At 34.2% G+C, this 19,892-nt stretch overlaps 1 protein-coding gene across 3 annotated transcripts in view; it reads left to right on the top strand.

Annotated features, from left to right (window-relative positions):
* Positions 1-19,892, top strand: part of TAX1BP1 (Tax1 binding protein 1) — a 43,563-nt gene continuing 23,671 nt past the window's right edge. Inside the window, exons 1-8 of one of the 3 annotated variants that reach the window (XM_058183472.1) lie at positions 1-152; positions 12,788-12,971; positions 14,533-14,635; positions 16,390-16,577; positions 17,038-17,196; positions 18,739-18,887; positions 19,030-19,120; positions 19,688-19,873. In XM_058183472.1, the coding sequence (XP_058039455.1) occupies positions 12,795-12,971; positions 14,533-14,635; positions 16,390-16,577; positions 17,038-17,196; positions 18,739-18,887; positions 19,030-19,120; positions 19,688-19,873 (1,053 nt within the window). In that variant the 5' untranslated portion in view covers positions 1-152; positions 12,788-12,794. Of the gene's footprint in view, positions 200-525; positions 660-12,787; positions 12,972-14,532; positions 14,636-16,389; positions 16,578-17,037; positions 17,197-18,738; positions 18,888-19,029; positions 19,121-19,687; positions 19,874-19,892 lie in introns of those variants that run through there. The other 2 variants (XM_058183470.1, XM_058183473.1) reach the window with 2 other exon arrangements.

Below are 19,892 nucleotides of genomic sequence, written 5' to 3'. Positions count from 1 at the left end.
ATAGGCGGAGTCACTGCGGGACTTTTACGCGCATTGAATCTGCGGAGAAGAGGCGGGCTGGGGGGGCGGAAGTGACTCGTGTAGGCCGGTCTGTGAGATCTAATGGCGGTTGTGGGGTGGTGCAGGTACTGAACTCTCCGACGTCTTCCTGGGTAAGAGGCCTCTTCCGTCTCTTTCTTAAACCTGCGTTGATCGGAAGGTAGGTGGTAGAGGTTTGATGGTACTATGTGGGCTGTGTTGATCGAGTGTGGGTAATATGCTAGCGCTCTCACCGTAGTGGAGAGAAGCAAGGTGGAAGGGCGTGAATGTAAACACTCGGGCCGCGGTGGGGATTTAGAGGCGAAACTTAGGTTTTGAGACGGGAACAGACAGTACGCGTGTAGGTAGCCTTGGGTGGGCGGGCAGGGGGGGAAGGTCGTGAGGTTGGAGGGGAAACCGGATCCCCAACCAAACTTGGGGAAAGGTGGGCGGGTGATTAGGCTAATCTGGACTGGTGAGCAATTACGTAAACTGCGTAACTTGGAAGTTTTGAAGCGGAGCGCTGGGTTGGAGAGGTTAAATCGGAGAAAGGTCACGTACAGTAGAAAGCAAAGGATTTGTAGATTTTTGGATTAATCAGCATGGGAGTTTAGGCCGCGTGGAGTGGCGACAGGACTTCGGTAAGTAGGCGCCCTAGACTCTTGCTTGGAATCGCGTCAGATTCCGTTCCTGACAGCGAGACGATTTGTATTTGGGCTGCATTGGGCAAGAATCGGTCAAACCCGATCGCCATTCCGTCTTTAATCATAGCATGGTTTATTTGTTTGGGCTTTTGTATTATGTGACCACTGCTGAGTTTACTTGAGACTGGGAGAAAGGGCAAAGTGGATTAATTAAGCGATTCTTCCCACTTGTTTGTAGCAACCAATGACAAAACTAGTGCAGAGTAATTATATCTTGACTGCACTTCAGCTTCGCCTTTTAAACCTGCTAATTGTATATAATACCCTAAAGACCAAGGTTTTATTCTTCTCTGCAGTCTGTTTTGGCAAGAAGCTGGTGGCAAAATCCACATAAACCTTCAGTTGTAAACAACAGATAAAAGATAATCACAGCAAACAAGAATCACCTGATTTGTAAATGATTATTGCATGGAAATCAATTATTTCTTATTGGTATCAGTTTTCATATAGTTATTAACTGTAATAAATGTAAAAATATATCCAGTTTTTAAATTTTCAACAAGACTGGAATTTTTCTCTTCAATATTGCAGTTTTCAGTGGAAAACAAAACTTTGTGTTATATTAGTACATTATTTTCTTTTTTTCTTATGTAAGTGTGTTTTTATATGCTATATAGATTCCAGTAGGATTGAGCATGTGTATATATACATTTCATAAATAATTCAAAGTTCTAGTTACTGGAGTGATAGTATGGGAAACCATTGTTTCTGGATATAGAATGTATAAAAAGTATTTTCTATTGCTGATCATGCTGCATTTTTTAAAGGCCATGGCTGTAATAAACCATAAATCTTAATAGATAGGTAGAATTGTAATTTATGTGCAACAGTTTTATAGATAAGGACTTGCTAATCACCAAGTCTTTGTGAGTACAGCCTATTAAAAACATTTATCAAGGAATATGCTCTTGAATTCATCCTTACTAGCCTTCTTGAATGACTTTTATTATTTTAGTTTATTAGTTTTATCCTTTTTTTTTCTTGATGTAGTTTCTAACAAAATGTTGATTGCAATCCTTTATTATTTTCTAAGTTACTTTTGGATTTCTAAATACAAGAGGCATTATTTTATATGAAAATGCTAAAGGCTATTTCTGCTTAATTTATTATGAGTAAAGAATATAAGATTAGAAGTTACATAAGGCAGAGTTTGGTCAAACATCAGAGTTCTCCGTAGATGACCACTTCAGTTATATTGTATATTGTACATATTGTAATGGATTTTCTGAATATGGATGAATAGAATTACAAATTCTGTTACTGAACAATAGACCAAAATACATAGTGTTAGAAACTTATTATCTCCTAATAAAATTTATGATGGTGATTTTAATATGGAAAAAATCAGAAAATCTATAGAAAAAGGAGCTGCTTAATTATGTCTTTTATTTGTCTGATTAAAGGAAGATAGAATAATGCAAAGTATTGATGAATAAATGCAAGACAGCTAGTCATAGAGTTTAAGGGGAGAGATAAATAACTTTTTAGAAATAAATTTTAAACTAACAACATAATAGCAGCAACACAGAATATATAGCTTTAGAAATAACATGTCTCAATATCCAGTATTCAGATACTATGAACTCAAGCCATTTATAATTTTGCAATTCTAAATCTTATCTGGAAATAACCTCTTAATGTACTTGTTTCTGAATTATAAGATTATATTGGTAAACCTCTAAACCAGCATCATATTAGACCCTGAAATAGAAACATAGCCCTTATTTGAGGGATATTTTAACCCATTACATTTCTAATTTAATTTGCAACTTTTGCATGGTTGCCAAAGTCATCTTGAGGCAGAATGCCAAGACAGCGCTCTAAAGAATAAAATACAGTATGTTTCCTGCTGAAGCCTATTGTTAGCCTCTTGTTCCAGTCTAAAGGTAATAGAAGACCTTGCAAAATTAATTACATTGCAGAATTACTTTCTATTAGGCACTTAGGTTAGAGAGTTATTTGAAGAGAAGAAAGTAGTTGAAGCATATGAGAACATAGAAACAAAAATAGATACTGGTTTTGTTAAATACTTTAAAGTGTTATAATAAAAGAGCCTCTTGATAAAAGGAAAGTAAGAAACCTACTTAGTTTATTTTTCCTTCATTAAGCTCTGATGAGTATTTTGGAACTCTTTATTAAACAGAATTGGAAGGTAAGAGTTCATTATATCGTCCTTTAGAATATGTGAATTATTTTTTTCATTTGATATGTAAGAGAAAATAAGATAATTGTAATTAATGGACCAGAATGCAAAGCCAGTGGTTTAATGCTAAGGTTAATATGCAGAAATATAATCTAAAAAGCCAGTCATAATAGCAATAATCATTAAGAGAACAACATTGGTGAGGTATTTTGATATTTTAATTTTTATGTCATATCCTTAAAACTATTTGTTCAATGCCATGATTGCAAAAATAATAAAAGTTAGCAGAAAACAAAGTTAAAAGATTAGCAACAATATATTTTAATTAAATTGAATGTTGTATTTATCAATATTAGTGGAAGACCAATTTCTTATTTAATTGAGGCATTGGCTTATTTAACACGCATAAAAAGCGGAGTGTCATTGTAAACATATGATGGCTTGTATCACATTGGAAAATATATTGCCAAGCAAATTTTCAATTTAGCTGAATCTTCTTTCAGGAACACTGGCATTTGATGTGCTGCATGGGTCTAATCCCAGGAACTATAATACCAGGAATAAGTAGATTAAGACCAGACTTTGAGTGCTTTTCAGTGCAGAACTGTTGCTGCTGGGTAAGCTTAGAAAGCAAGTTATCATAGTGTGAAATGATCTGAAAGACAAAAAAGAGTGATTTACTGAGAAGCTTGGATTTATAAAATGCAAAGTATGGGGGCAAAACAGCAATGAGATATTTTCGTGGAAACATATTTGAGTGGTTACAATGGGTATGGATAAATTAGATACCTGGCAATAGAAATGTGCATTCATGCTCATATTATGGAATTTACAGCAATTGGGTATATTGTGGATGTGTAAAGATCTGGATTTAATTTGGATTCCTGAATGCTCAGTCCATGGAGGAAGCACATCTTGTTTAAGGAATGACTGGCATATGCTATGTCATGCCCATGTGCACCTTGTCTCTTTCGTTGCACAGATCTAATATTTAATAGTACTAGTTTGTTAGGATTTCTTTTACATGTAAAGTATGTTTAATATGGCTATTGCATATTTTTAAAAAATGGGTTTGATTTAGTTCATATTTGGGATGTACCAAAAGTCTTGCTCTGAGACCAATTACAATACGTATTATTTATGTTTCCAGAGAAAATGCTACTGTGCAAAGCAATGTTTAAAGGTCATACATCAAATGAATAAGAAAGCATTTAGAAGAAAAACAGTAGCCAATCGGATAATTTATTGTAAATTTATATAATTGACTATAGGACATGCTTGTAGGTACATCCTCTATATTGGTGAATATGTCTTGGATACAAGAAAAACTTTAAGCTTGGGAGCTGAAGAAACATTATTGTAAGTTATGAATAGGTTGGTGGATATGTGTTTCAGTGCAACAGTTCAAAACTGTTTGCAGAGCTGAGCAGTTGGAGATGAAGACAAAGTAATAAATATTATGCAATGTGTTAATGTGTTGTTAGTAATGTGGAAAGTTGATCCATGCAATTATCCTGTGGTTTCTAAGATGTGTACCGTACCTTAGAATGGCTTGGTGTGGTCTGGAGAAAAACATTACAGAACATTACGGAATTTCTCAAAATGTATATCTGGAAATAATGTGCACATAATTTTATTGGAAGTTATTAGTGCCCTTTAAACAGCTGAGATACTAGTAACTCCAGTATTTCAAAAATGCAGGCAAGAATATTCTGACCATGAAAGTATTGGTGCCAGAACAATAATACAATTGAAACTATTTTGTCTGAGCTTTCCAGACCTTATCAATAGAAGAGATTGCTATGGTATATCTGAAATTTTCTGAACTTTTGTAACTATTTTTGATAGTTGGGTGTCACATTAGAAATGAGGTAAAAGGTTTCCTGTCAACATCTTTTATATAGCTCAATCAAGTAAAAGTCTTTAATTTGTTAACTGATAATTACTTTAAATCAGTGGTAGTCAACCTGGTCCCTACCACCCACTAGTGGGCGTTCCAGCTTTCATGGTGGGCGGTAGGGGTGTCTGATACTGAAGCACTTTCCTTTTTTTTAAATGACTTTTTAAAAAATTTTCATAGCATTATTTAAAACATTTTCATTAGATTTTCATAAAATTCCCTTTGACAGTTTAAATTTCTGAAAATATACTATTTGTATCGTCCTCACTAAGTTTAGTTCACGTATGTAAGTGAAACTAAATGGCACTATAGTGCGACCACAAACTAAAGAGCCTCGTCCCAGAATAGTTTGCTCATCTTCCCCCACACCACCCAGCTGTAACAGACAAGCAGAGCTGGTAGCCGGCGTGCCCCCAAACCCAATCCATGATGCACGATGCGCAGACGATGATACACGACACATTACTGTGGAACTGGAGGGCAGTTAGAAAATTTTACTACTAACAGAGATACAAAAGTGGGCGGTAGGTATAAAAAGGTTGACTACTCCTGCTTTAGAATATACATACATACGTACATGCATGAATGCATACATACATATATTCTGCATAACTGAAGTAATAAGTAATGTTTGTTATTCCATGCAATTTATGTTCCAGTCAAAATATTATTCTGGGAATAATATGTAAAATAATATAAAATTATAAAAATATTAAAACTGTCCCAGAAAATCAATTTCATAATAACGTTCTTATCTTCCACTGTTATAGCTTCTCCCTACCACTGGTATTCAGAACATGTTGTCTCTGAACACAGTTCTCATAATATTCATAACTACTATCTGTTGGTAAATCTAGATTCCATAAATTTTTCATTTCCTTTTAAACCTATTTAAGTTACACAACCACATATTCTGACAGCCAGTTATGTCAACTATTTAATTGGGTCTTTTGAACACCTTAAAATTTATGTCAATTTTTACTATCTTGATTAAAAAGGGACCATTTTATAATTGTAACAAACCCACTGCTAAGCTCAATAACAGTGACTGAATTCTTGACTTTATTTCATTGTTTGCTTTAGATTATTGTTTAACAAATGTCTAGTGATAATGTTCAATGTCATTCTGTAAATGCTAACTTTATTTGTTTGGGATTGAGTGCAAGAACATAATCACATACTTGTATTGATCATTCTATCATGTTTACTAGCACTTTTAAGAATGATATGTTGCTTACACATTGATCCTTTGTATATTTTTTTTAAGAATTTTTTTTATTTTTTTAAAACAAACCACATACAGTATACTTTTTGAACAAAATATCAGCCAGGTACATAGTCAAATCAATTTTCTACCACCCTCTTTTATACTTTATCAAATATATTTCCTTCCCCCTTTTTTAACTTCAATATTTGCATATCTGTAATATAAAATTAAATCTAACCCTCTGTCCTGAATTTAACTCTTTAATCAAGTCTAGTCCCCCCCTTTTTTGCCCTCCTTTTTATTTCTCCAATCTATATTAAAACCCTGTATTCCCATTTACAAATTTCTTTCTTTTCAATCCTTATAACATCAACATCCATAATTCCATTACATTTCCATAAACATTTTTAAAAATTATTATTCTTAATTTTATCAAAAGAAAAACAAAAATAAGGAAAAAAGACAAAATAATACCAGCTATTATCCATTATTTCAAAAGATCTTTTATGTATTTAATTCTCATCTCTTTAATATTTCAGTCTTAATCTATATTAACTCCCTTCTTGTTTTTCTTTAAAGTTCCTTGCTTTAAAACAATATATCTTATATTTCTGTAAATTTTGCCCATTTCCATAACTTCAATATCAGTCATTTCTTTATCAGTGAAGATTTTAAAATTATTATTCTTAATCTTATAAAAAGGCAAAAGTAAAAAGGAGTGAATATTTCTCTTATTTCAAAAAATTTCATGCTTATACTTATATATTCTCATCTCTTAGAAGTTTTATTCTTAAACTATTTCAATTCAATTTTTGTTCACTTAAAGTTCCATGCTTTCTTAGCTTATCCTATATTTCTATTAGTTCTTTTTTCTTCTTCCCCCTTTCTTTATATCTGTCTGGTAACCTCTGTTTAATCCTTTAAGCTTATATTTTAACATCATAAATTCTTTATTCACTGTCACTACTAAAAACAGCTCTAATTTTTTTTCTAAATCATTATTTTCCGTCTAGTCTTGTATTCCTTGCTTAAAAGTCATTTGTGTGTTTCTTTTGTTTTCAGTTGTTTTCTGTTTCATTCTTTGAAGTTGTAGCTCTTGTTCTTGTGAAGGTCAGACAGCTTGTTGACAGATACCTCCCTTAAGATTCTCGCTATTCTTATCACAGTCATAAAAGGTTTCAACAATGACCAAGTGCTTGTAGTTCCTCTTCCGCCTTTAGGTATCACTTTATAGTCCACAGATCCAATCCACAATTAACAAAAAGTATCCATTTTGTTTCCTTTGTTTAGAGCTGTGCCTTCTTTTGTTTCAACTTGTTTTTTTCTTTTTCCAATTTATCCCAATTAAAATCCATATCTTCAATTTAATAATTTGCTTAGTTCAAATCCATAGAGGAAGTCAGAAATATTCCATTGAAGTCCAATTTTAAATCCTCAGTTTTTTTTCTTTTTTTTCATTGTTTAAAATCTTTAATCAGTTATTAAAAACTTCAAATTGTCCAAATTTCAACTTTAATTATAAGTTCTATTTTTCTCTTTTTATTTGAAGCCTCTGAACTTCAATTTCAAAAGCCGAATTTTTATCAGGTTTTTGGGTATTGTTTCCGTTTCTTTTATTCAATTGTATTAACAGTCTTTGTAAATTTAGCCATTATTCCAAGGTTTTGATATTTATTGCAAATATCAATTTTAAGATGCCTCACTGTAAGTTGGTGTTCACTCACCCGGCTTCAATATTATGTTCAATTCACTGCTTCAACCTCCTGCACGATCTTATGTGGCCGTCCCGACTTTGGCAGCTTTAATGGCTGCGATCCTCATCGCTGGGTCGAAGGCTAAAAGGGCAGTGCTGCAGGGAATTTGCAACTTTCTGTTCGCTTTTCTTTCTTCGCTGTCCCTGCAGGACAGCTATGGTCCGTTACGGATCCTCATAATGATGGGAATTTCGGCGCTTCCCTAGGAGCTCCCGGGGTTCATGTCTGTCTCGTTGCGACGCTGGTCACACTTCCCTCGGTACATTTTTAAATGTTTAATAATTTGATCCTTTATGAGCTGCAGTGGCGCTGTGGTTAGAATGCAGTACTTCTGTTAACTGCTGCCTGCCTGCAATTTGGCAGATCAAATCTCACCAGGCTCAAGGTTGACTTAGCCTTCCATCTTCCAAGGTGGGTAAAATGAGGACCCAGATTGTTGCGGATAATATGCTGACTCTGTAAACCGCTTAAGGCTATAAAGCACTGCAAAGCTATATATAAGTCTAAGTGCTATTGCTATTGTTTTATAGCAGGGATGTCAAACTTGATTTCATTGGGGGCTGCATCAGGGTTGTGTCTGACCTCAGGGGCTGGGATGAGTGTGCCAGTGTGGGCATGGCCAGCTTGACATTACTCGGGTCAGGGGCACCTGTGGTGGCCCGAGTGCTCAGACAGTGAAAACAGGCTTCTAAGCTCCATTTCCGGCTGTGATGTCCTCCTGCAGCCCTCTGCCAGTGAAAACAGCTCAGGTGGCCAAGCGTGCCCCCTGGGCCCAGCTTTTAGCTCCATTGGCCTACTGCAGCCCTTCTGGGACCTGGGAGGACCATGCCTGGCCCTTCCAAGCTCAGTTTTTGCTGCCGGAGACACCATAGGCCGGTCCTTTGCTGTTTCCAGGGCAGTCCCGTGGGCCAGATCTAAGTACCCCATGGGCCAGATCTGGCCCCCAGACCTTGAGTTTAACACTGATGCTTTTTAGCATTCTCCATATATTATCTCTTAGGAATGACTCAGGGACAACATTATAATTTTGTAGTTGCTTTAAATAAATGTAATAGTATATTAGTGTGTTTCAAATTTTGCTACACTGGAGAAATTTAGCAATATTTTACTATTGAAAATTTCACATTTTTGTATGTATTTAACAAGTCTTCTAAAATTGCTATTCAAATATCGTAAGTTAGAGGTATGTAACTTCTGTTGGCTCAGGGATTATACAAGGTTTCATGTGGTGTAAGGGCTACATAGTGAGTAGTGGTATTACTAATTTTGGGAAGTAAATTTAGAAATTTTAAGATTCTCCAAAGTTTAAACCACTCAGTCCCAAATGCAAAATAATGGCTAATATTTTCCATCCTCAAACTTGGGGTGACTAGGCTTCTAATAATCAGAAAAATAATGCTCACAAGCCACACATGTAACAGTCTGTCCTGTATTTCCTTTTAAGAAATATTTAACAATGGCAAACCAATAGAATATAAAATAAGAGCAGAGTCCAATCCCTACTAGCATTGATGATATTACCTAGTTTGAATATTGAAATGTCTGTAAGAAAACAACCAAGCTCAGAGAGTATTAAGGACCTCTTATTTCAATCCTAACCTACAAATATTCTTTTCTACAAGTATGTAACAAACACATTCTTTGAAAAAGTTTTACGGAATTCATTTCATCAAAGGCATGAAATATCAGAAGGGATCACAAATATTTGGCATGTATTTCCATGCAAAGGATATAAAAAGGTAAAAAATGGAACTGAAAGTGAAAAATGAAATCTGAAACCAGTTTTTATACAGTTTTTGAATAATTGAAAAATGCAGTTATGAAACTGGGTATGTCTAGTTTAATAAAAAGAAGGACTAGGGGAGACATGATAGCTGTGTTCCAATATCTCAGGGGTTGCCACAAAGAAGAGGGAGTTGGGCTGTTTTCCAAAGCACCTGAGGGTAGAACAAGAAACAATGGGTGGAAACTGATCAAAGAAAGAAGCAACTTAGAACTAAGGAGAAATTTCCTGACAGTTAGAACAATTAATAAGTGGAACGACTTGCCTGCAGAAGTTGTGAATGCTCCAACACTGGAAATTTTTAAGAAAATGTTGGATAACCATCTGATTGAGATGGTGTAGGGTTTCCTCCTGGGCAGGGGGTTAGACTAGAAGGCCTCCAAGGTCCCTTCCAACTCTGTTGTTATATTATATTATATTATAACTGTATTAGAATTCATGAATGAAGTTGAATATACATTTCCCCTGTATTAGAATTACAATTTTTGTCTAATATTTTAATTGTTGGAGAACTCAATCATAGAGGACTATAATTTTATTTACCGTACTTTTTAGACTATTAAGATGTGCCGGAATATAAGACGTACCTAGCTTTTGGGGAGGAAATCAAGAGAAAAAAACCCTATCTCTCTCTCTGCCTCCAGCAATTTGCCTCCTTGCAGCAAACATTGCCACCGCCCAGTGCCGTCTCCGCATGCCCCGTTTTTGGCCTCTGTGTGCCCCATTTTCAGCCCATTCAAGGCGGCGAGGTTCCCTTCTGCCTGGAACAGTCTGAAAATGGGGTGTACGGAGGCCGAAAATGGGCGCAGAGGTGGCGATGGGCACAGATGGCTGGTGGCGATGGGCGGCAACGGCAGTGGCGATGGCGACAATGGCGATGGGCAGTGGCGATCCCCGCAGCCTGGAACAGCTGATAGGTGGTATTCCGGGAGGCAGATCCAACTGCCAACCAGCTGTTTGTGCTAAATCAGGCTGTGCTGAAAGCTGATCAGGCTGTTTGCTATTTTCTGCAAGGACGCAAATTGCTGGGAGGCAGACGCTGAAGAATGGGGGCCAGTGGGTAGGTGGGGCTGGGCAACATTTGCTGTATAAGGCGCACAGACATTTCTGCCCACTTTTTTGGGGGGAAGTCCATCTTATTCACAGAAAAATACAGTAACTTTAATAAAGTTTAATTGAAATAATTTTAATTTAGCAAATAATAGTTTTCCTTTTAAAAGAATTTTTGGTCAGTTTTCCAATGTTTCAGAAATGCAGGCAAGTGAAATTCAGCTGATAGTTACGTTGTAAATGAGATTCATATACTTTTATGGCAATGAATTGCTTTTGTTATTTTCTGGAATTTTATTTTTTTTACTTGTAATTTTATTTAGAATTTTTTTTTAATTTGAATTTATATCCCGCCCTTCTCCGAAGACTCAGGGCGGCTTACATTGTGTTAAGCAATAGTCTTCATCCATTTGTATATTATATACAAAGTCAACTTATTGCCCCCAACAATCTGGGTCCTCATTTTACCTACCTTATAAAGGATAGAAGGCTGAGTCAACCTTGGGCCTGGTGGGACTTGAACTTGCAGTAATTGCAAGCAGCTGTGTTATTCTGATATTTCCTGGTAGTCCCTGATGCAAATACTAACCAGACCTAACCATGCTTACATAAAGATCAGTCAAGGTTGATAGATTAATGTGATAGTTAGGTTAAAGTTGTTTGTGCTACCTTTTGATATATGTGGTATTTGTTGTTGTTGTTAGTCACAAAGTCATGTCTGACCCATCACAACCCCATGGACAACATTCCTCTGCCATCCCTGGAGTCTATTTAAGTTCATGCTGACTGCTTCAGTGACCCCATCCAACCACCTCATTCTCTGTCATCACCTTCTTCTTTTGCCCTCAATTGTTCCTAGCATTTGGCTCTTCTCCAGTGAGTCCTTCCTTCTCATTAGGTGACCAAAGTATTTCAATTTCATCTTCAGGATCTGGCCTTCAAAAGAGCAGTCAGGGTTGATCTCCTCTAGGACTGACCGGTTTGATTGCCTTGCGGTCCAAGGGACTTGCAGGAGTCTTCTCCAGCACCATAGTTCAAAGGCCTCAATTCTTTGGTGTTCAGCCTTCCTTTATAGTCCAATTTTCACAGCCATACATTGCAACTGGAAAAACCATAGCCTTGACTATACGCACTTTTGTTGGCAGGGTGGTATTTGTTAGATTTTATTTAAACTTTGTATGTCCCTATTCATATGCCTTATAGTCTCTTTCATGTACAACATATGTAAAACTTTAATTCACAACAAATAAAACGCAAGGGCAAATTCAGAATTGCAAAGGCAGAAATATGATTTTCTGCTTTATGCAGAACCAAGATAGGATTTCTTAAAAGGAGATTTGTTCGTAAAGAATTCAGATTGAGAGATCAGGATGAATTCAATTTTTCCCCTGTTCTGATGCTTCACTAATTTTTTTTTAATTTTTTTTTTTTACATTTATATCCCGCCCTTCTCCAAAGACTCAGGGCGGCTTACAATGTATAGGGCAATAGTCTCATTCTATTTGTATATATTTTTACAAAGTCAACTTATTGCCCCCCCAACAATCTGGGTCCTTATTTTACCTACCTTATAAAGGGTGGAAGGCTGAGTCAATCTTGGGCCGGGCTCGAACCTGCAGTAATTGCAGGCTCTGTGTTCTAATAACAGGCTTCTCTGTAGCCTGAGCTATCCCGGCCCCATACCTGTCACTATGAGTTCCTTGTTTTTAGAGCTTTTTCCTTTGTTATTGCATATCTTGCAGTAATATTGATAACGAAGAGAGTAATAGAAGAAAGTGTTTTCTTTATGTACTCTCTGTATAATATATACTGCAGAGACGGTTTGGTGTTGGCCTTGAAAAGAAGAAGCTATGAGCTGTGCATGCTGTCTTAGGCATGGAATCTGGCTGAGTCCCTATTAGCCTATTCCCTATTATCATTGGGTGGTTTTTTGGGGAAAGGATTGTTTGTTTGTTTGTTGTGCAGGGTTATTAGGAATGTTCAGCACCTGGAATTTTTATAGATAGATAGGATAAATACCTAACAACATATTCAATGTGTCAGCATGCTATGCATGTAATGCCAACAAATTAGCAAATATTATATAAAATGAGATATTCTATTTTTGACCTCTTGCCTGGATCTTAAAATTGAAGCAGGTAGAATACTATAAATATATTAAACCTTTTAATCTATATGTTGTCATTTAAATGTTATTGCATCAATTAAACAGTTACATTTTTTTACAGAGCAATTATGTCATATTTTCAAGAGGCTTCATCTTCAAACAGTACCCTCCAGACTTCAAATTTTGCACATGTTATCTTTCAAAATGTAGCAAAAAGTTACCTTCCTAATGTGTACCTTGAATGCCATTACACTCTGACACCCTATATACGTCCTCACCAAAAAGATTGGGTTGGTATTTTCAAGGTAAGCAGTCTCTGGAATATTTTAATATATAATGCTTCTTTTTTTTTTTAAGAATGACTGAGTAATGGTCAAGTGAAAATATAAAATGCCTTTTATCTTAAAATATTGATGTTTTGAGAGTAATTGTATTGGTTACATTTTTATATTTTTGAGGCTATGTTTCATTACATTTCATTTATTACTGGATAATCTGCATATCAGCTGTCCAATCAATTTAATCCACATAATGCAACTCCTGGCATATGATCCTAAGAGAGATGATTTTATAAAACTGACCTCTGTCTCCTTGTTAATAGACACACATATACATATACCAATGTTTCTTGGATAATTAGACAATAAGCAGGAAATTAATTGTTTAACTTGTTCAGGAAAGAAACAGATTTTATTTGCCTATGTCTTATTAAAAGATGTTGAGACTCTAGAAAGAGTGCAGAGAAGAGCAACAAAGATGATTAGGGGACTGGAGGATAAAACATATGAAGAACGGTTGCAGGAACTGGGTATGTCTAGTTTAACAAAAAGAAGGACTAGGGGAGACATGATAGCTGTGTTCCAATATCTTAGGGGCTGCCACAAAGAAGAGGGAGTCAGGCTGTTCACCAAAGCACCTGAGGGTAGAACAAGAAGCAATGGGTGGAAACTGGTCAAAGAAAGAAGCAACTTAGAACTAAGGAGAAATTTCCTGACAGTTAGAACAATTAATAAGTGGAACGACTTGCCTTCAGAAGTTGTGAATGCTCCAACACTGGAAATTTTTAAGAAAATGTTGGATAACCATCTGACTGAGATGGTGTAGGGTTTCCTGCCTGGGCAGGGGGTTGGACTAGAAGGCCTCCAAGGTCCCTTCCAACTCTGATGTTATGTTATGTTATGTTAAATGCTTTACTTTATTATAATATAAACTATTATTATATTTTATTGCCTCATCCAATATCATTTTTATAGCTGAAACATTTCTAGGAGTATATTTTTCAGAAGTAATAAACCTTAAGAGCAAAGCTTTTTGTCCTAAAATCTCATGTCTAAGCATTCTAGAATGAAGTTCCATATGATGGTAATATTGTCGCAAATTACTTTGAAAATCACTTTTAGAATTGTTCGTTTTTAATAAAACAAAACCTTATACATGATTTTAGTAAATATTGTACATATGTTCCAGAATCTTCTGATACCTTAATGGAATTCCAGTTTGCGGTCAACTAGAATAAGATACAATGACCACATATTAATTTCATAAATTTTTTACAGTGTTACATACCACATTAAAGTTATATTCTTATATTCCCCAAGTTGTTTTAAGCAAGCAAGTAGTAGAAATGCAAGATGGCTACAGCTATTAACTTTTGTTATCTTTGAAGATTAGGCTTTGCTTGGTAGCAGCTGACTGCATGCTGAAATTAATTACTTTGGTATGTTTAGAACATTGACTTCTATTTTCTTTTCTCCCTTATATGTTTATTTGATGCATAGATATTTGTTAAACTATATAGAAAATTATAGCTGCCTATTAATTCATGGTTCTATTACAATGTATTTACCTTTTTAATGTTTTCTTTAGGTTGGCTGGAGTACTGCACGAGATTATTACACATTTCTTTGGTCACCTATGCCTGAAAATTATGTGGAAGGTTCAACAGTTAATTGTGTATTATCTTTCCAAGGTAAATATTTAGAAGCAAACAGGATTTCAAAAATACTGTGATATTTTTATTATAAATAATTGAAATCTATATTGTTTCTTAGGCTAATACTAAAATTACTTAGGGTTATATAACAGTTTTAATTAGTGCTTTGAATAACTGGTTGAAAAAATAAAATTGGAATTGTACAACAACTGTAATTTGATCATATTCAAACAAGGGCTAAATATAAGGACATATGAAGTATTCTTTACCACTTATTGAAGCAGTTTAAAAAGGACTGTTTTGGAATAGAAAACCTCCCCCGACTCCCCAAGGATTAGGATAAATAGGCAAAGCTCCTTAAATTAATTTCCACTGATAGAATCTATTCATATTTTGTATGAATCATCTGGAATGGAATTTTGGTTTGTAAAGATTCTATAATAGATGTAACCTGTATATCTGTTCCAGATTAATAGGTTCTATGACAGACATTGATCTGCTTGATTATAATATAAGTCTTCCAGGTAATTGTCAAGTTCAAGTTTTAATTTTTATAGCCCAGAAGTGTTACTTTTGCATGTATCATAAACTTTATTTTTTGCACTTAAATAAACTTTCTGGATTTATTGAACTCTTTACTTTTATATATATATTCAAATAAAGTTATATAAATGTGGATGAATACATTAGAACAAGCACAAGTTTCATTATATACAATTTTTTTGTCACTAGAGTTTCACATTCTACTATGATTTTTTAAAAATATTAATAGGTTTGTGGGCTGAAAAGGTTTGAAATCTCCTGAACTATAAAATCTGTATTTTAGGGCTTACTTGCAGAAAATAGAAAACGATAGCTTTAGGTTCAGGCTTACAGCATTTGGAGGTTGCATATGACATTTAAGTCAATTGCAGAATTTTTCAAAGGATGCATGTGTAAGGTAAATGGAAAATAAAATGAAAATGAAAATGAAATTTGAATGCATCCAGATGGTTTTAAACCATATTTTAAAATCCCTTTAAAAATGAGCTGGTGTCTATCTTATGTACTTTCATCTTGACCTAGTTTAACCAATTTAAAACACACTAAGGCTAAGCTTAACTTTAACTATTTGGAACAACAGTGGTTGTCTCTGCAGTCTGACTGTGGATTTCTTGTCAGATGCTTTGTCATTCATAGTCAGAAGGGACAAAGGAAAACCTGATAGCAGTCTTCTTTTTGTAATAGTAGTATTTGTACCCTTATTTCTCTGTCATCTTTGAAATGTAATCAGGATGGGAAAATCAAGAGAAGGTGATTATTACAAGTAAAGGTGATGGAATAGTATTAGGAGACATTATATACTACTAAAAATTTGTGGAAGCTAGAAGACTTTTATTATTTATATAACATTTGGGATTCAAATAAAAAAGATGCACATTGCAATAAATAATAAGTAGAAAAACACTGTGATGTACTCACACATTATTTTTATTGTATAATTAAAATAATTGCTTTTACTTACAGTGTGTGTGTGTGTGTGTGTGTGTGTGTGTGTGTGTTTTCCACCTTTATTATTTTCTCATAACTCAAGATGGGAACATACCTGCTACTCCTTCCTCCTGCTATTTTTCTCACAACAACCCTGTGAGGTGAGTTAGGCTGGGAAAGCATGATTGTCTTTCCTGACTAAGGCAGAACTAGAATTTAACAGATTCATGGTTTCTAATATGGTGCCTTAAACACTAGACCAAATTGGTTTTATATTGAGATCAAACAAGTATGTGCTTTCATTTCTTTTTTTTTATCAGGGTACTACCTCCCAAATGATGATGGAGAATTTTACCAGTTCTGTTATGTGACACATAAGGGAGAAATACGTGGTGCGAGCACCCCTTTCCAATTTCGAACATCATCACCAGTTGAAGAATTGTTAACAATGGAAGATGAAGGAAATTCTGATATGTTGGTAGTGACTACAAAAGCTGGACTTCTTGAGGTGTGAATTAACAATTTTTAGAATATAGATAACTATATTATACTGGTATCTCATATTAGAGATATGAAGAAAGTAGAAAATTATATTAAATGTAATTGAACCCAAATTGGTTTCAAGCAGAATGATTTGGGCTATCTTCAGTGGAAAAGAATTTGTAAGATGTAATTAAAAATTAACCAGCAAAATGTGTACGTGATTGATGCCATGCAGGGTTGCAATATCTGTATCTGCAGAAACAACTTTGCTCCTTCCTGCATTTTACATGGTTTTTTTTTAAATAAAGTATTAGTGTTCAGCTATCAACTATAAAATTTAGTTCAGAAGTATATGCATCTTTGAATATGATGGGTTATGAAATAGTTCCTTGTTTTAGTCCACCTTATCTGTTGGCTGGGAAAAAAATTGTAGACTTAATTTGCAAAATATGTACATTTTTGAAACAAACACTTTTTATTTTTAGTTCAAAATTGAAAAAATTCTGAAAGAAAAAGAAGAACTACTAAAAGTAACAGCATCACTTGAAAAAGAAACTGTGCAACTCAGAGATCAAGTTGAAAGACTAGAAAAAGAACTTGTGTATGAGAAAGAAAAATGTGATAAGCTGGAAGCAGAACAAAAGGTTTGTTCTATAATATTATATATATATATATTTTATTTGTAATTTTCCTTTAACAACCATGCATATTTTGTGGACAGTGTATTGACTGGGTCAGTCAATACATTTTTTATACAATGCTAACAGTAATAATACAATTAAATATAAATAATTCTTGTTTTCCAACTTCTAACTTTAATATGCACATTGTAATTGTAAGATTCCTTTATATATCAGTGTGTATAATACTATTTTTCCAATTTGTACTCATCTTCCCCTCCACTCAATTTGTTGGGGTTCTTCTACATTCACATCTTTGTCTTTAAACAATACAATTCCCTCATTATGAGTCAATAACAGTCAATAACATTTCTTCGTACAATGTATTTGTTGTCCCATGCTAAATCACTAATATTTTAAAAATTATTCAATATTCCACTATAATTCCAATATCTTAATTTATCTTTAATAAATGGTTTGATTGCTTTTGTATCACTAACCAGTGTCTTCCATAATCAGAGTATAGTACTTGCTATACTGATGATTCTTCTGGCAGATGGTCTTCTTTGAAGAGGCAAATAGATGGCATTTTTGATTGCTAGTCATCTCTTTTTTGACCGAAGTGGCAAAGTCCAATAAAGAGTTGCTGATTGCTATCAGAAGCATTTGATTAAAATGTGCGATAAGAAAGTCTTTGTGGCAATAGTGATTCAAAGTGGGCTGGTGGAAAACGATGATTGGATGTTGGCCCTTTTATTACAATACTGAGAAAGAAAAGCCTTGTGATTTTCCCAAGATTGACGAATGCATCATCCCCTATTTTTTTCCTGCTGATCACAGGACTTTTTATTATATCATATTTCTCTTTTGACTCTATGGGTAACAAATTTAATTCTCAAGGTTTTTCACTGTAGTACTAACTTGTAGATTAAATATGCTAATGACACAATTTGTTACAAAGATACACCTAAAAACAGTGCATATTTAGAATTTACTCTTCATGCTAAATATCATTTTTATGACAAAATAATATTAATGGTACATTTACATTTTTATTATTGGTTTTATGAACAAATATTCTTTAAAAGAGGAGGCTGGGATTGGTTTTAGTTTAATTCATTGTAAACAGATATATTTTGTCCATGTTCATGTAGTTACATAAAAAAATATTTGTCTTTGAAATATAAAGGTCAAAGATCAATAGAATTGACTTTTCTTATTGCTTCTGTCACTAAACACTTATTTATGCATATCTGATCTATGTATTTAATTTATATATTTCATCATATTTTGCATATGTATGAGTTGTACTAAAACAGTTGCATCCTGCTTTCTTCTGTGAATGTATGAGTGTGGTAAATGGTAACTTGGTGATATCAGATAACCTTGTGTCTCTAGTGATGATTTAACTTCACTTGATAAAAATCATTTAAATATCATACACGTATCCAATAGAGATTTCATTTCCTAAAGATAAGGTAGTTGTTAATGTAGATTTGGTGAAGTGAATTAAACATATGCAAACATGCACACCTTTAAAATCAGTTTTATTTTATTTTTTTAAAGGATAGTTTTAAAGCTGAAGAAACCCTTAAAGCTGAAAATGAAAAACTCAAGAAAAAATATGAAGAAGCTACTTCCAAAGTTATTCAGCTTGAAGAAGACATCATGATCGTCACTCAGAAAGCTATTACAAAGGAAACAGAATTAGATAGGTATGCATCAAATAACAAAATGTTTTCACTGATAGCTAAATAAAATTTAATTGTAAACCCAGAGCTGCTTTAAGGAAGAAGACAGGTTGCATATAAATTTAATAAATAAATAAAAAATCAAAATTGTTTTTTCCCTATGTAGTTTGAAAGATAAACTGAAGAAAGTAGTCTTGGAAAAGGAACAGCTTGAATGCCAGTTAAAAACAGAAAAGGATGAAAAGGAACTTTACAAGGTAAATTCCAAACTATTAAATATTTGTAGCTGTTCAACAGTAGCGATAATTCCATCATTGAAGGTACTTTACTCAAGTTTTCAATGTTCATGATCTATCCTCATATTAAATCAGTATGATCACCTCTTAACCTAAAGCAGTGATTTAACTCTGGTTTAGCATTAGATAAAAAAAACCATTTCCCCAAATTCAATCATCAAATTTAAGCCCATGTTATCAAAAAGAAGATAATGAGTATAGCTTTGCAATAGCAACAACAAGAGTTTGGAAAACACTCCTCCTCCACTGTACCAAGATACAGAATGCCAAATATATTGCCCAGGGCTAGATCCCTGAAAAATTGCATTGAAACCTTGCCAGATATTGCACCTTTTTTGCCCAGACACACTAATATCTAGCAGGAAATATCTCCTCATACCAATCCTACTTTGCATACTTGGAGCCATTCAAATTTGTTTCTTATCAAATATGCACCCAAATAAGTTTCTTTTGTTTAACCTATCTCATCCCAGCTACCTTTAGAATAAATACCAGGATTAGAAATATGAATTAATTATGTCATTACAGATACACTTGAAGAATACAGAAGTTGAAAACGCTAAATTAACATCTGAAATCCAGACACTTAAGAATTTGGATGGAAATAAAGAAAACCTTATAGCATATTATAAAGAAGAGATTGGCAGATTACAACTGTGTGTGACTGAAAAAGAAAAATTGAAGAAAGCTTTCCTGCTTACTTCGTCAAATAAGGTACTGATATCAATTAAAA

This window comes from Ahaetulla prasina, chromosome 4 (assembly GCF_028640845.1).
Source record: "Ahaetulla prasina isolate Xishuangbanna chromosome 4, ASM2864084v1, whole genome shotgun sequence".
NCBI lineage: Eukaryota > Metazoa > Chordata > Lepidosauria > Squamata > Colubridae > Ahaetulla > Ahaetulla prasina.
The sequence above is the reverse complement of the archived record's forward strand: the minus strand, read 5'-3'. Positions and strand labels throughout refer to the sequence as shown.